This window comes from Tachysurus vachellii, chromosome 15 (genome assembly GCF_030014155.1).
Source record: "Tachysurus vachellii isolate PV-2020 chromosome 15, HZAU_Pvac_v1, whole genome shotgun sequence".
Classification (NCBI taxonomy): domain Eukaryota; kingdom Metazoa; phylum Chordata; class Actinopteri; order Siluriformes; family Bagridae; genus Tachysurus; species Tachysurus vachellii.
This window is the reverse complement of record NC_083474.1, coordinates 5,886,160-5,900,211: the sequence shown is the minus strand read 5'-3', so window position 1 is coordinate 5,900,211 and position 14,052 is coordinate 5,886,160. Positions and strand designations below refer to the sequence as shown.

Sequence of the window (14,052 nt, the reverse complement as noted above, 5' to 3'; positions counted from 1 at the left end):
AAACTACGACACATTTATGACACATTTTACAGAAAAATTATACATTATCTGAAGGTGAAAACCATTACTAATGAGAGAAACATAAAAAACACCAAGCCTTTCAGAATAATGTTCTGTGGATTATACTGGATATGTTCTGAATATACGTATATGTATATACTGAATGTTCTGTGGAAGAACATTTTTGGAAGATGCAACCTTAGCAAGGCTCAAAATAAAATGTTATGGTTGATACAAGAGTTGCATATCCCTTTTTCCTTCAATAATGAAATGAAACTTCAAAAACTGCATTTTTTATTTCACTTTTTTTTGAGGATCTGAAACCATTTAGTGTGACATATACTGTAGAAAAGATAAAGAGGAAATCAGGCAAATATTTTTTTTAATGCACAGTTAACTTTTACTTACAATTACTTGGTGGCCTCAGCAAGATGTTTTCAGTTGTGCTGTTCATAACAGGTATGTGAATTATAGGCTTCTTATTGATTTCATTAAGAGGTATAAAAAAAAACCCACAGGAAAGTATGCTTGAAAAATCTGAAAAAAAATCAGATAATTGTTGGACTTCTTAATTTTTTTTAAATCACAGGCATATACACAGCAGTGTGATTCAACCTATTCTCAAAGCCTGTGAAGAAATTTGCAAATGACGACCTGCCGAGTGTTTGTTCCTTCTCCTACCTCCGGAGATGTCTTCAATTGCACAGACAAAAGATGTGCTGAAATATATGTTAATGGTAAAGTTATTTTTATTTTTATTTAATTGTGTTGTCAGATGGGGGGCACGGTGGCTTAGTGGTTAGTACGTTCGCCTCACACCTCCAGGGTCGGGGTTCGATTCCCGCCTCCGCCTTTTGTGTGTGGAGTTTGCATGTTCTCCCCGTGCCTCGGGGGTTTCCTCCGGGTACTCCGGTTTCCTCCCCCGGTCCAAAGACATGCATGGTAGGCTGATTGGCATCTCTGGAAAATTGTCCCTAGTGTGTGTGTGTGTGTGTGTGTGTGTGTGCCCTGCGATGGGTTGGCACTTGCCCAATGACGCCTGAGATAGGCACAGGCTCCCCGTGACCCGAGGTAGTTCGGATAAGCGGTAGAAAATGAGTGAATGAATGAATGAATGTTGTCAGATGTGTATGTATTTAAAATAAAGATCAGACCTGCTATACATGTTACAATAATTAACTGTAATTAATACTGTATGTTTATGTTGGCTTTAAATAGCAATTATAGTAAGATGACATTAACCTTTTGCGTCTGCAACAATTTTATTATAATAAACAGTATAATCTTATAGTATTATATAAACAGTATGCTAATATATAATTTACAGCAGTAACAAAAGGTCTGAGACCAACTTTGTCTGTAGTATCCAGTTGGAGTGAAGATAAGGAGCAGCTTTTGGTATATTTTCATTACATTTTCAATGACATACAAATTCAATGACTTAAAAACTCTTCCATGATGATGCTTTGATGTATTTTTTTTAGCAACTACAGGTTTGCTAAAAAATATATCTATTTTTTTTTCTTTTTTTTTTTTTCTTTTTATTTTTATCTTGCTTTCCTTGACAACCTATTTCTCTAAATACATCAAACATATTGACTTCTCTTTTAGGCAGTGAGCGTGAAAGACAGACAACATGGCGAGAACTTTGGCAGGTTGAAAACAAGCCATTCAACCACTGCAACTATTGCAGAATGGAGCTCCACAAACTGCTTTCAAACTCCCCACATTCTGTCACACTACATTGTTTCTACAGTCCCTCTACTGGCTTCCTTTAGCTGCTGCATCCAGTTTAATTAATATACTTATGTTTGGCTTCAAATTCACTTATTACCTGCAACTTTGTACCATGTCCCATCCAAGCTTCTAGAGCTACTGTATATAGTTGTACCCACCATCTCTCAGGGTACTAGGAATCCTTTTGTCAGCCAAATGCCATAATTGTAAATGTAATTTAAAATGCTCTGGTGAATATTTTTTACCATTTATCACAGCCATCTGCAGTCACTCATGACCATTTAAGACTGGCATATCAGGTGACAATAACCACCCCAGGTTCACAGTAGATACAGAAAAGACTTTTAATGTAATCTAACATAAGAACAAGAATCTAATTCTCTAGTTTATAACAATTGTTTTGTATAAAATGTTACAAAAGAAATTTGAATTATTTTTTTCTATATGATGATTAAAACATGCATTTAACTGCAAAAAAATATTAACGCACATCTGACAGACACTGAAAATTCATTCTTTCATTCAGTCATTTATTCATTAATCAGTTATTTATTTGAGTAACACAGGTTTCACCTACATCCTTGCTATTTATTTATACCGTTGGCATTTTTTTTTAAACAATATTTGAAAGTCAAATGAATCTTCAAAGCTCATGAATCTGAAATAAAACGTTTCTTATCTCAAATCTTAGGTTTGTAACCAAGTTCGGACAATTAACTCGGCAGCTGAGAATTTCAACAGAAACTGTACCCTCGTATCTGATCATCAGGAAAAGAGTAAAGTCTATCCCAATAAGTTGAGTATGTGTCTGCACTAAAACATGCATACGAAAATCTCTCATTATGAGACTTCTCAATGATCCTCAGTTAATACCAATACACCATATTAGTTTTACAGCTAATGGAACAAAAAAAACATGAACAGCAACAACAACAATAACAAATACCAAGGAACTCAAACAGGTTTTCAAGGTAAAAGTATCTGGAGATGTTTTTAAAAATTCCATTAAAAATGAAATAATGAATCACTTACATATATTTTTGTAATTTTATTTTTAAAAATATATTTGTTGATATTTTAAGACATTTAAAAACTGTCACTGCTGATTCTTATTAGACCACTCGAGGAAGAGAAGAGCTCTTCAAAGTGATTCCAGCACTGATACAAATGAAGAAGATCAAGGTATTTTTATTTTTGTCAATCAATGAACAAACTTGATATATCACAGACAATATACTAAATGTTAGATTCTCATATAGGTAAGATTTTTGAAATCATCTGCTTTTGATGCAGGCACAGAGATCGCTGTTGTGCTGGACGGCTCTGGTAGCATTAAGCCAAAGGATTTTGAAAGGGCCAAAGACTTTATTTATTACGTTGATGAAAAATGTTTGGAGAACATGTTTCAATGTAAGTACAGCATCAACTAGACCAAGCACAGAAATTATAAATTAAAATGTATGGTGATGTAACTGTGCTATATGAACACCAGTCACTAGTGGGAGGAGTTTCAACACCTGTATATATCAAATCTGTGCATATGTGTACATAGACTGAGGCTTAGGGGACCTTGGCATTATCAGTTGTTCACAGAACATGGTCACTCCATTTCACCCTTCTAACTACGGTGGGGTTTCACCAAGCTGTTAAATGTATAACAGAGGATTTACAGTACAAGGTCTTCAGTAGGATCTTCAGTAGGATCTTCAGTAAGATATGATTGCTTACCCCAATGGGAGGGACCAACAGATTTTGGTGAACCTGTAAAAAGTACATGACTCTACCCAGGTAGCAGCAGCACAGTTCTCCCAGAGTAGCAGCTGACAGTCGTCCTGCCTATAAGCGTAATTGACATCACAAAACGAGCTAGTCTTTGTTTAGACAGGAAAACCTAGTGTCACCCCACTCACATAATGGCTGCTCATATAAGGAGTAAGACACATACTGTGACAGCATATGCTGCCCAATATGCTAAGCATCAGCATTACTGTGCATTATATAAATAGAACATTTTATCCAATAAATACGTCTATGGATTATCAACACAAAGAAATTAAACATAGCAGATACCTTCATACCTTCCGAAACCAGAAGGCCCAGACATTTCTCACACATGCAAGTACCTCTAATCTGCCTTGTAGGTGAATAAAGATAACACAAGGTTAGCACAAGGCTACTTTGAAGCTGTCACTTGTGTTAAAGGACAGGTTGACCAGTAACTCTGACTATAGTCACAAACTGATACAAAGATTTCGGAAACTTTTCAACATGTGTAAGAGCTGAGAAGTAGAAAGAAGCCAGCAGCCATTGATAACTGATATTTTCTAATAGGTTACCATGTAACTTTGTGTCAAAGCTATTATCATTTGTTTTTCTGCACATTAAATGAGAAGTATTGAAATGACAAGGTTTACACTGAAGGAAATCGAATGTGAGATCAATAGATGAGGCAGTAGAACAGAATTTCAGCTATATGGGCTTTTTTAAAATGCCTGTGACTGACATTTACATTTACAGCATTTGGCAAACGCCATTATCCAGAGCAACAAAAGTGCTTTTAAATGTCTACCAATGATTAGATTAACACTGGGTTAGATTCCCGCCTCCGCTTTGTGTGTGTGGAGTTTGCATGTTCTCCCCGTGCCTCGGGGGTTTCCTCCGGGTACTCCGGTTTCCTCCCCGGGTCCAAAGACATGCATGGTAGGTTGATTGGCATCTCTGGAATATTATCCGTAGTGTGTGATTGCGTGAGTGAATGATGGGTTGGCACTCCGTCCAGGGTGTATCCTGCCTTGATGCCCAATGACGCCTGAGATAGGCACAGGCTCCTCGTGACCTGAGGTAGTTCGGATAAGCGGTAGAAAATGAATGAATGAATGAATGAATGAATGAATGTAGGTTTAAGCAAAAACTATGTGGTTTAATTTTCAGCCCAAAGCCTTGATCAAAATGCCTTTAATAAAATAAATAATATATTAAATTCAGTATGTGTATAAATAAATATATTAAAAGCAGAATTCTTTTCTCTTCAGTGCAAGTTTGCAGTGGTGCAGTTTGGGAGTGACATAAGGACAGAACTCTATCTGAAAGAGAATAATGACCATCGCAGTGCCTTGGATAAGGTGAAGAACATACAACAGATTACTGAACTCACCAAGACTGCTTCAGCCCTCTACCATGTTCTGTAAGTTCACAATCATTTCTTATAATTTCTGCTCAAAGTGAATTAATTGTTAGTAATTTAAAAATGTATATACTGTAGCATATTTTACTAGAAAAACTTTATCTGCTCCTGTGTCATGTACTACCTGCAGCACAGACGTTTTTGTTCCTGAAAGTGGATCAAAAGAAAATGCAAAAAAAAATTATTATTTTACTGTCTGATGGACAAATATCAGGAGATACAAGAAACCTCACAGAAGTTTTGAACATGCCACAGATGGAAGGGGTTGTTCGCTATGCTATAGGAGTAAGTGTAAATAATTTTACATTTCATAACTCTAGTGACTAAAATAAATAGTAGTTTACACAGACAGGTAAAGTTTATTATTATTATTATTATTATTATTATTATTATTATTATTATTATTATTATCATCATCATCATCATTGTTATAATTATTATTATTGTTAAGATGTTTTATTTATTTTTATAGGTGGGGCCAAATGTTTTGAATTATGCACATGCAATAAAAGAGATGACAGAAATATCTGGCAATGAAGATCGATTTTTCGGTCTTTGTAATTACGCTGCTTTGGAAACCCTTCTCTCTTCTTTGGAAAAAAGCATCATTAGGATTGATGGTAAACCGCAATATTTGCATATATAAACGTGCAAATGTGCTGTATGCTTTCTGTAGGATAATATCACTTGTGTTTGTTAAAATTTCACCAGTACAGTATATGACAATATTCAGATAACTTTGTCAGGATGTATATCATTTTCCAGGATGGAGGTATTAAAGCAAGCTGTGACTGATTTTTTTTTATTTTTTATTTTTTATTTTTATTTTAATTACAATTATATATAAAAACTCAGTCTGCCTGTGAACAAAATGGATACAGTATGTCAGGTGACTGATGCATGTGGTGTATGGTGTACATCTCTTCCTTAGACTGCAGTGCAGATATATAGATAATATTGTGAAATCCTTTTGCTGCTTGTGTTTGTACAGATGCAGGGATAGAGATCGCTTTTGTGCTGGACGGCTCTGGTAGCATTGAAAAGGAGGATTTTACAAGGGCCAAAGACTTCATCAGTAACATGATGAAAAATGTTTGGGCAACATGTTTCAGTGTACGTAAAGGATCAAACTTCGTGGAAATATTCATGCTATATGATATCCATACACCCCAATATCATAATTATTGACATACTAATAAAGAAACGCATGAATCTTTTAAAAAAATTAATGAAAAAAGTTTTATTTATTTTAATATTTATTGAACATGCTACTTTATTAATATATATCTGTGATTTTCACCTATATAAAGTACCTATAAAGTATATTTTACAAAATTTTATATTAAGTGATTATGTAATGTTTTTGTATTGTTGTTTCAGACCTTTCAGACTTTTTTTTTCCAAATTGCCCCAAAAAAAAATCACTTTTCCAGAAAATATTTACTGAGAAAGGTTTGAATGATGTTAAAGCAAGAAACTATTAAGTAATGGAACTCATTAAAATGATCAATGATGTTGCCTGAAAGTTTCCCAGTAGTCTCCCAATGTCTCTAATACATTTAAAACTCTATATTAAACCTTATATTGTGAATATACTGTACATTTTAATAGTTAAATATATATTCTAGTGTACATGGACAGTAACTAAATTCTCTCCTCAGTGCAAGTTTGCAGTGGTGCAGTTTGGGAGTGACATAAGGACAGAACTCTATCTGAAAGAGAATAATGACCATCGCAGTGCCTTGGATAAGGTGAAGAACATAAAACAGATTAATGCACTCACCAAGACTGCTTCAGCCCTTTACCATGTTCTGTAAGTTCACAATCATTTCTTATCATGAGTTTGCACAAAGTGAATTAATTGTTAGTAATATAATAATGTATATAGTATATTTTACTGGAAAAACTTTATCTGCTCCTGTGTCATGTACTACCTGTAGCACAGACGTTTTTGTTCCTGAAAGTGGATCAAAAGAAAATGCAAAAAAATTTATTATTTTACTGTCTGATGGACAAATGTCAGGAGAAACAAGAAACCTCACAGAAGTTTTGAACATGCCACAGATGGAAGGGGTTGTTCGCTATGCTATAGGAGTAAGTGTACACTTTTACACTATTTCACAACATTCTCCCAGCATTCTGTAGTGTATGCTGTAACTGTAAGTTTCCATGTAAATGTTAAGTATAAAGGTAACATGAAATGTAATTGTTAAATATAAATTAAAAATGTTAAATATAGATTTGAATGCTAAAACATGTACATTTTAAATGTAAATATTAAATGTTGATGTTTTGTTCATATGCTAATTTCCTCTGCCACCTCAATGTGTGGAATACAGTTTTACATCCTACCTTTTTTTAACACAAACGTTTTGAGGATATAATGGAATTTTGAGGGTGTATTTCAAGTCCCCGATGGTATTTTCTGGCCTCCCAAGCCATGATCCTGCCAGGCCTCGTCTGGCTTCCCACTTCCGGACTTTTACACAGACGGACATTTACATTAGCTCCTGACAACCTGCTTCTTGCTGCTTTGTCCCATGCCAGCATCCTGGCCCAACAGAAAGAAAAAGTCAACTTGATATACAATGCCTACCTCGGGACCTTCTATATTGTACCTAGATGGGTTTTGTTTACTTTTACATGTGTTTTCGTTCATGTTTTTTCATTTCCCCTGCATTGTCATGGGTAGTCTCCCTCATATTTTTGGATTCTGTGATCAGTTTTCTTTAAATTATCTTCTATATTTGAACCACTGTTTGTGTCTTCTGCTCTTTGTATCATCTGTTTTACAGATTTTTTTTGTACCCTCACTTGTGTTTTTGCTGATCTTCCAAACTCTGAAAGCCTGTTTACTTTTTTTTTTTTTAGATTTTGGATTTGTCTACCTGTATCTTTACATAAAATGTTTCTATGTGCTGTCTGTGACAGTTTATGGTAAATTATGCTAAAGAACAGGTTTCTTAATTTTTACAATGACATGCTACAAGAGGTACAAGAGTCCTTGCTAATACAATAATGTTCTGTTCTCAGTTGGGGTCAGAGGTTCTGAATAATGCAAACGCCTTAAAAGAGATGATAGAGATAGCTGGTAGCAAAGAGAAATTCTTCGAGGTTTCTAGTTATACTGCCTTAAAAGACATACTCTCTTCTTTGCAAAGAACTCTGCTCAGAACTGCAGGTAAGCCAGAATATTTGTACATTTTTTTGAGATATGGGAAATAAAAATGAAATAATAAATCTCTAAAATCATGAAATTTATATTTGCAAACCAGCAAAACCTAAAGTTTCAGTAAATTTGTTTAATATGATCCCATCCCATATGACTGTTTATTTTTAAGCAATTGTAGAATTCCATTGAATAAATAACATAATCTACAATCTAGTAGAAAAAATCTGAATTCTCCACTCTGAAATAGCAAATATTTAATTTAGATTTTTTTATATATTGAACTTGTTCCTAAACAAGATATTTTACTTTAAAATGTGTTGTAAACATGTAATTATTAAGATGCAGTAGAACATACAATATACGTTTCTCTGTAACTACATATACAGATCTTGCATCTTAGACTTAACTAGTCTGCTAGTTAATATTCAGTTTTTGTTTACAATGGAAAATTAAATGTATTAAGCCAAAAGCATGCAGCAAACTAATGTATTTCTTTATTGAACAGGAATAAGAATAGAGCCAATCTGCGATTCCTAAGAGTTTTTAAAGGTCTGATGATCACCGAGCTGGAATTTTGGTTCTATCTAGCTTCTTGGTTATGTTACTTTTCCAAAGGGTGCATGGGAGCAACACTTCTGTATCCAGATTGATGATGAGAGTAAATGATATTACATATCTTTAAAATGATTGATCCTGAACAACAATAGTGAGCAACAGGACAAAATTATTCTCAGCAATCCAATGAAACATGTAAATTTTTTTACTTTATCAATCACTGCATTAATCATGCAATTTGATTTATCACCAAATTACTCTATAAATCACATTTATTGTAAGGAAATTATTGAGGAGGAAATTATGATAAACTAAACTCCAAAATAACAAAACACTATTCTCAAAAATAATTTGTGGAAATAGAACTTAAAATTGAATTGAAAAAGTTTAGCTCAGTCTCATTCACTAAAATGGGAATGACTACTGTATATGACTTGCTTTTATATATCGGAGGACAGGAATAGACCACTGTGCAGGTGACTTCACTCATTTTTATGAATTATTTTTAATCAGTTATTTTGTTATGGCTAAATAATAAGCTACCTGATTATACGTTTTGTATACTTTGTATTTGAATATCTAATGATGTAACAGCACTTGAGATGATTTTACTGCATGACAATAAACTATAGTTTGATTCTGCTCTGGTTATATACAGTAGGTTTCATTTTATAATGTGACTTAATAACAGCAAATTCAATTTGACCACGTTTTTTGATGAAAGAATGCAATTACACCCAAAGGATTATAAACATTAAAATATACATTGTTTTAAATACGAAAAGCCAATTTTACAAGCATTGCCTAATAGACAAAGGTACTTTCACTTCAATTTACTATCTGTAAATACCTATCACTTAACATGTAAAGTCTAAAATTAAAATCTTGGATCCCATTGTCAGTTAAATACAGAAACAAGAGAAGGATGATGCTTTATTACAAATCTGGTGAACAATTCACAACACAATTCAAGAATCTGTGTCAAAACCGATAATAAATTTCAGCAGTCAAGTCCGGAGAGGAAAATAACAACAAAACAAGGTTAGAACCAGAAATACAACACTAGACATAAACAGCTTGGACTTGCACTAAAAAACAATTAAAGGTGAAATGTCTGAAAACGAATTGTCCAAGTTTAGTGACACCTAGGAGCCCTCTGATAGCAATGTCATCATTGTATTTGGCGGGTGTTAGTTTCTTGGTGAAATAGGCAGATGGATTGAGCCTGGGCTTCTCCCAGAACCACTAAGAGATTTTTGCTCTAATGCCTGTTTACAATGCGTCCACTTTCACATTGAAATGTGTTTAAGGATCAGCTGAATTGAATGCTTCTTTGAGCCTCTGGAAGACTCGTTCAGCTGACAGGGTCCACTGCAACCATTTACTTCCTTTTTTAAGCAAGGCTGTAGGTGGGGAAGCTATGATGCTGAACTCATGGATGAAACAATAAATGCTTTCTTAACACATGGTGCTGACATTAATTGTTTTATGGGCTGGGTTAAATGCATGACAGAGCTGCAATCAGTGGGTCTTCTATCCAGGACTTTAGACTGTGTTACAGCAGTTTTAGGGCAAACTGAATCCTTTCTACCATTGTGCAGTTGATAAATTTCACAGCGAACCCAGAGTCAGTTAGCGCTGTAACAAAATCTGCATTCCCCTGACTGCACAATCTGAACAAGCAGCACAGAATTTGGGTAAGAAAGAAATTGAGGGGGATTTAATGTGTTAAGACCATAGGGGTTGCTTCATTCACTAGGGGACTCCTTTGTTACCCCTATATCAAGCATAGCCATAACAAACTCAAACAATGTACCTAATCCAGGGCTGTCAAGTGTCACGCATTGAGAGTGACAGTCACGTATTTTGGTCTTTTGTCACGCTCTCCCGCCACACATCATATTTCTCACGCAGAAAAACATTTTGACTATTTCTCATATATTTAATAAGCTGCAGCGCCCAAAAGGTATCAGTCGACCCTGACACTTATCAGCCAATCAAAAAAAAGAGGCTACACAATAGCCAATCAGAAAATAGCACTATCTGGGTAAGATTTAATGCAACAACCAATAAAAAAAAATTAGCGAGGGTATTTTCAATGGTCGGGTTGTAAAAAAACCTCAACACGAAACAGTTTGTCTCTGGACAGGACATTGTCCTCAATCATGACCCTAAAAATGTCTGGGCTTGAGCCGAACTGTTTTAAATAGGAGCAACATTACAAATAATAAAGGAGTCCAAAAAGGCAACAAACACTTACAATAAACAACACCAGTCATAATATCTCTCTGTCTCTCTCTCACACACACACACAAATTAATAAATGAAAATTGAACAAATACTTTGTATTTGGTTAAATTGCGGTCCCCCATTAATGTTTTTTTTTTGGGGTGGGGGTCTGGTGTCACGCTTGCCTCATATGCCAACAGATCATGAATTATGCATGAAATGAAAGATGTGCCCTGGTAAATCAGTAAGTGGACAGTAAGTAATCAGATAATTTGGAACAGTGCCTCTGCAACAGTTTGTGAACTGATGCTGCATAGAGTGAAGAATTACAATCCCTCATGTACTGTACCATGTTTTAATACTTGACAAAATGAATACAAATTTTTAAAAAGGGGACCTCAATCAAAATGGTGCTGGCAGATTCACCAGTTAACATCCATGACTTTTTATAGGAGTTACTGTATTTGTTGAATTATATCATTTTCATAAATAAAAGGACATTTTTATTTTGTATTTTTGGAATGCATTTCCGGGTCATGGTGCTTCATTGGGTTCAAGTGTATAAGTATCTCACTCCATTTCCTGTTTGGTAGTGTGTACAGTATGGGAAGAGGGGGGAAGTAAGCGGGAAAGCTTACTTTCTGTTGACCGTAACCTTTTATTGGTGTATTTTAATGTGGCTTTCACATAGACTTTAACATAATCAGTCAACAAGTGTGTCTTCAGTGTTTTGCATCATCATATGCTTTTTTGTTTATGAGTTTGTGGTTTTTGTCAGTCTGTACAACATGAATGTCGTCACGTCAATAAATGTGATCAAGGAACAAGTGGAACGCGTCAGCAATGTTTCTTCCTGCTACTTCGCCCTTCAGCGCTTATTGGTTGCCATCAATCATTAATCATTAAACATGCCATATAAAATTATATACCCTTCATAAATCCCATAAAATGCATTTATCATAAGAATTCTTCGTTCATTTACACATGAATGGTTGGGGTTAAAAATTGTAATGTAGCCAGCAACAGAGAGCCTCAGAGAGATTCTGGCTACACTTTTGAATCCCTATTACAACGTACACCCATATAAACTCACCTGCCTCAGCAACATGTTTGTCCTCATTCCGTTTATTACAGGTATGTTATTTTTAGCTAAATCTGTGAGATTTATGTAAGCATCTTAATTATTGGAGTAAATGTAAATTATAGAGATGCTTTAAACAGGTCCTAAAAAAGTTATTCCTGTTAGTGTGTTGTACTATAAGGCTTGCATCCTTGTATATTTTATGAATATATTATGTAAATCACAGGGATATGTACAGCAGTGGAATTCAACATATTGTACACATGGGTCCATTTAACTGGAAAAGAGTAAAATCTGTTCTGAAAAATAGGGTAGGTTTCTGCACTACGTCATATAAGAAATTCTGCCATCAAGAGCTCAGTGGGTCTCGCGTGTTGCCATTACACCAATAGTTTTACAGATACTGAACAAAATGGCAAGATCAATGACAAAAACAACAACAATTATCAAGGTAAATATTTTAGTATATATATTTATTCAGTCTATGTATTTTTGCATTTATTTATTTATTTGTTTATATGTTTGTTTGTTTGTTTATTTATTTATTTATTTATTCAATTTTTAAACTTAAATGGAAAACAACAAAATGCTATAATCAAAGAGTTTAAGAATCATGTTCATTTTCAAAATATTTTGGAATGTAAATAAAAAAACACAATTCTATAAATTTTTAAGCATAGGCTTATAGGCTATGTTTGTATGTTGCACCCTGGAAGTGATACAAATAATTTTAGTTATTACACCTAGATCAAGGGATCATAGCTTTGCTTGAGCCATATTCTGACATCCTTGAAGATATGTTGAAAAGACATATACATGAGTATAGATAGATACTGTAGATAGATAGATAGATAGATAGATAGATAGATAGATAGATAGATAGATAGATAGATAGATAGATAGATAGATAGATGTCAGTCCTTATTGTGCATAAAAAATGGTAAAAAATAAACTTATACTAATATACTATTGAGATCTCATGCAGGGACAAAAAACATCTAAAACATGCCCAAGCAACGATCAAAGCTCCCAGCTTTCTGAGAACAAAGCGGGTGCAAGGCAGCTCCTCCCAATTTTTCAAGAGCGCCTGGAAGAAGTCGCTGTCACCTGGAAAGATAAACCTTTCACAGGCAAAATGCCCATTCAAGGGGTATCTGTTCTTGACTTGGAGGGAATGGAAAAGGAGGGCCTTCTCCACAAACCCCCCATGCAGCTGTTAGTAGCCGTGCACTAACCCAACATTGTTCATTGACATATTCCAATGTAATAAGACCAAATGCGCTAATAAGGCAGTTGCTCACTCAGTCAGAGCCCTGAAGACTTTCTCAATGCTGATTGCATACAATGTTTGAACAACAATGTTTCCTTTCACACATGCCTCAGGCAATTGGGGCTGATGGCCCCGGCCTTAATAGTCGTTCCCCTAGACAGGCTATTTATGAGGTGCCACAGCAGATCTATTTGTAATGCAGGGCAATGTGCAGTGCCCTCTCTTTGTCTCCATCAGAATGCAGATCAGAATGCAGCTCTAGGGATAGATGTGCTGGTGCATGTATGGTCGCGCACTCTCCTTTATGGGTTTCCACCGATAGCGTTACTATCACCAGTTCTTGTCAAAGTGAGGATGGAGGAATTGAGACTGATACTAATTATACTGACTCATACTGATCATACAGACTCATACTGATCATACATATGCTACAAGAAGAGCCATGTACAGTGGCCAAGAAGTGCAAAACAAATTAACAAATCCGAAAACACATTAACAAATCTGAAAACAAATGAAAAAATCTGAAAACAAATGAACAAATCCGAAAACAAATGAACAAATCCGAATATACATTAACAAATCTGAAAACAAATGAACAAATCTGAAAACAAATGAACAAATCCGAATATACATTAACAAATCTGAAAACAAATGAACAAATCTGAAAACAAATGAACAAATCCGAAAACAAATGAACAAATCCGAATACACATTAACAAATCTGAAAACAAATTAACAAATCCGAAATGGTGGAATGATTCTCTTCCCCACCATTTGCTTCACCATATCAGCAAAGGTTGAATTCCGTATGACCAGTGTGTGTT

The 14,052-nt window shown here is 34.8% G+C and overlaps 1 protein-coding gene across 1 annotated transcript; it reads left to right on the top strand.

Annotated features, from left to right (window-relative positions):
* The first annotated feature begins 325 nt into the window (after positions 1-325).
* Positions 326-9,290, top strand: itgae.1 (integrin, alpha E, tandem duplicate 1). Its single transcript, XM_060888777.1, has 14 exons — positions 326-459; positions 590-737; positions 2,429-2,537; positions 2,627-2,708; positions 2,854-2,919; positions 3,031-3,147; positions 4,770-4,921; positions 5,052-5,206; positions 5,394-5,541; positions 5,913-6,034; positions 6,583-6,734; positions 6,862-7,015; positions 7,955-8,102; positions 8,599-9,290. Exons 7-14 carry the CDS (start codon positions 4,915-4,917, stop codon positions 8,628-8,630), a joined length of 918 nt encoding a protein of 305 aa, XP_060744760.1. The 5' UTR covers positions 326-459; positions 590-737; positions 2,429-2,537; positions 2,627-2,708; positions 2,854-2,919; positions 3,031-3,147; positions 4,770-4,914; the 3' UTR covers positions 8,631-9,290.
* Positions 9,291-14,052: the final 4,762 nt, after the last annotated feature.

Excerpts from the sequence above, each read along its gene's own strand:
- itgae.1 (XM_060888777.1), top strand. Across the intron at positions 5,207-5,393 it reads TTGTTCGCTATGCTATAGGA|GTGGGGCCAAATGTTTTGAA; the intron begins GTAAGTGTAAAT and ends TTATTTTTATAG. Across the intron at positions 7,016-7,954 it reads TTGTTCGCTATGCTATAGGA|TTGGGGTCAGAGGTTCTGAA; the intron begins GTAAGTGTACAC and ends TTCTGTTCTCAG.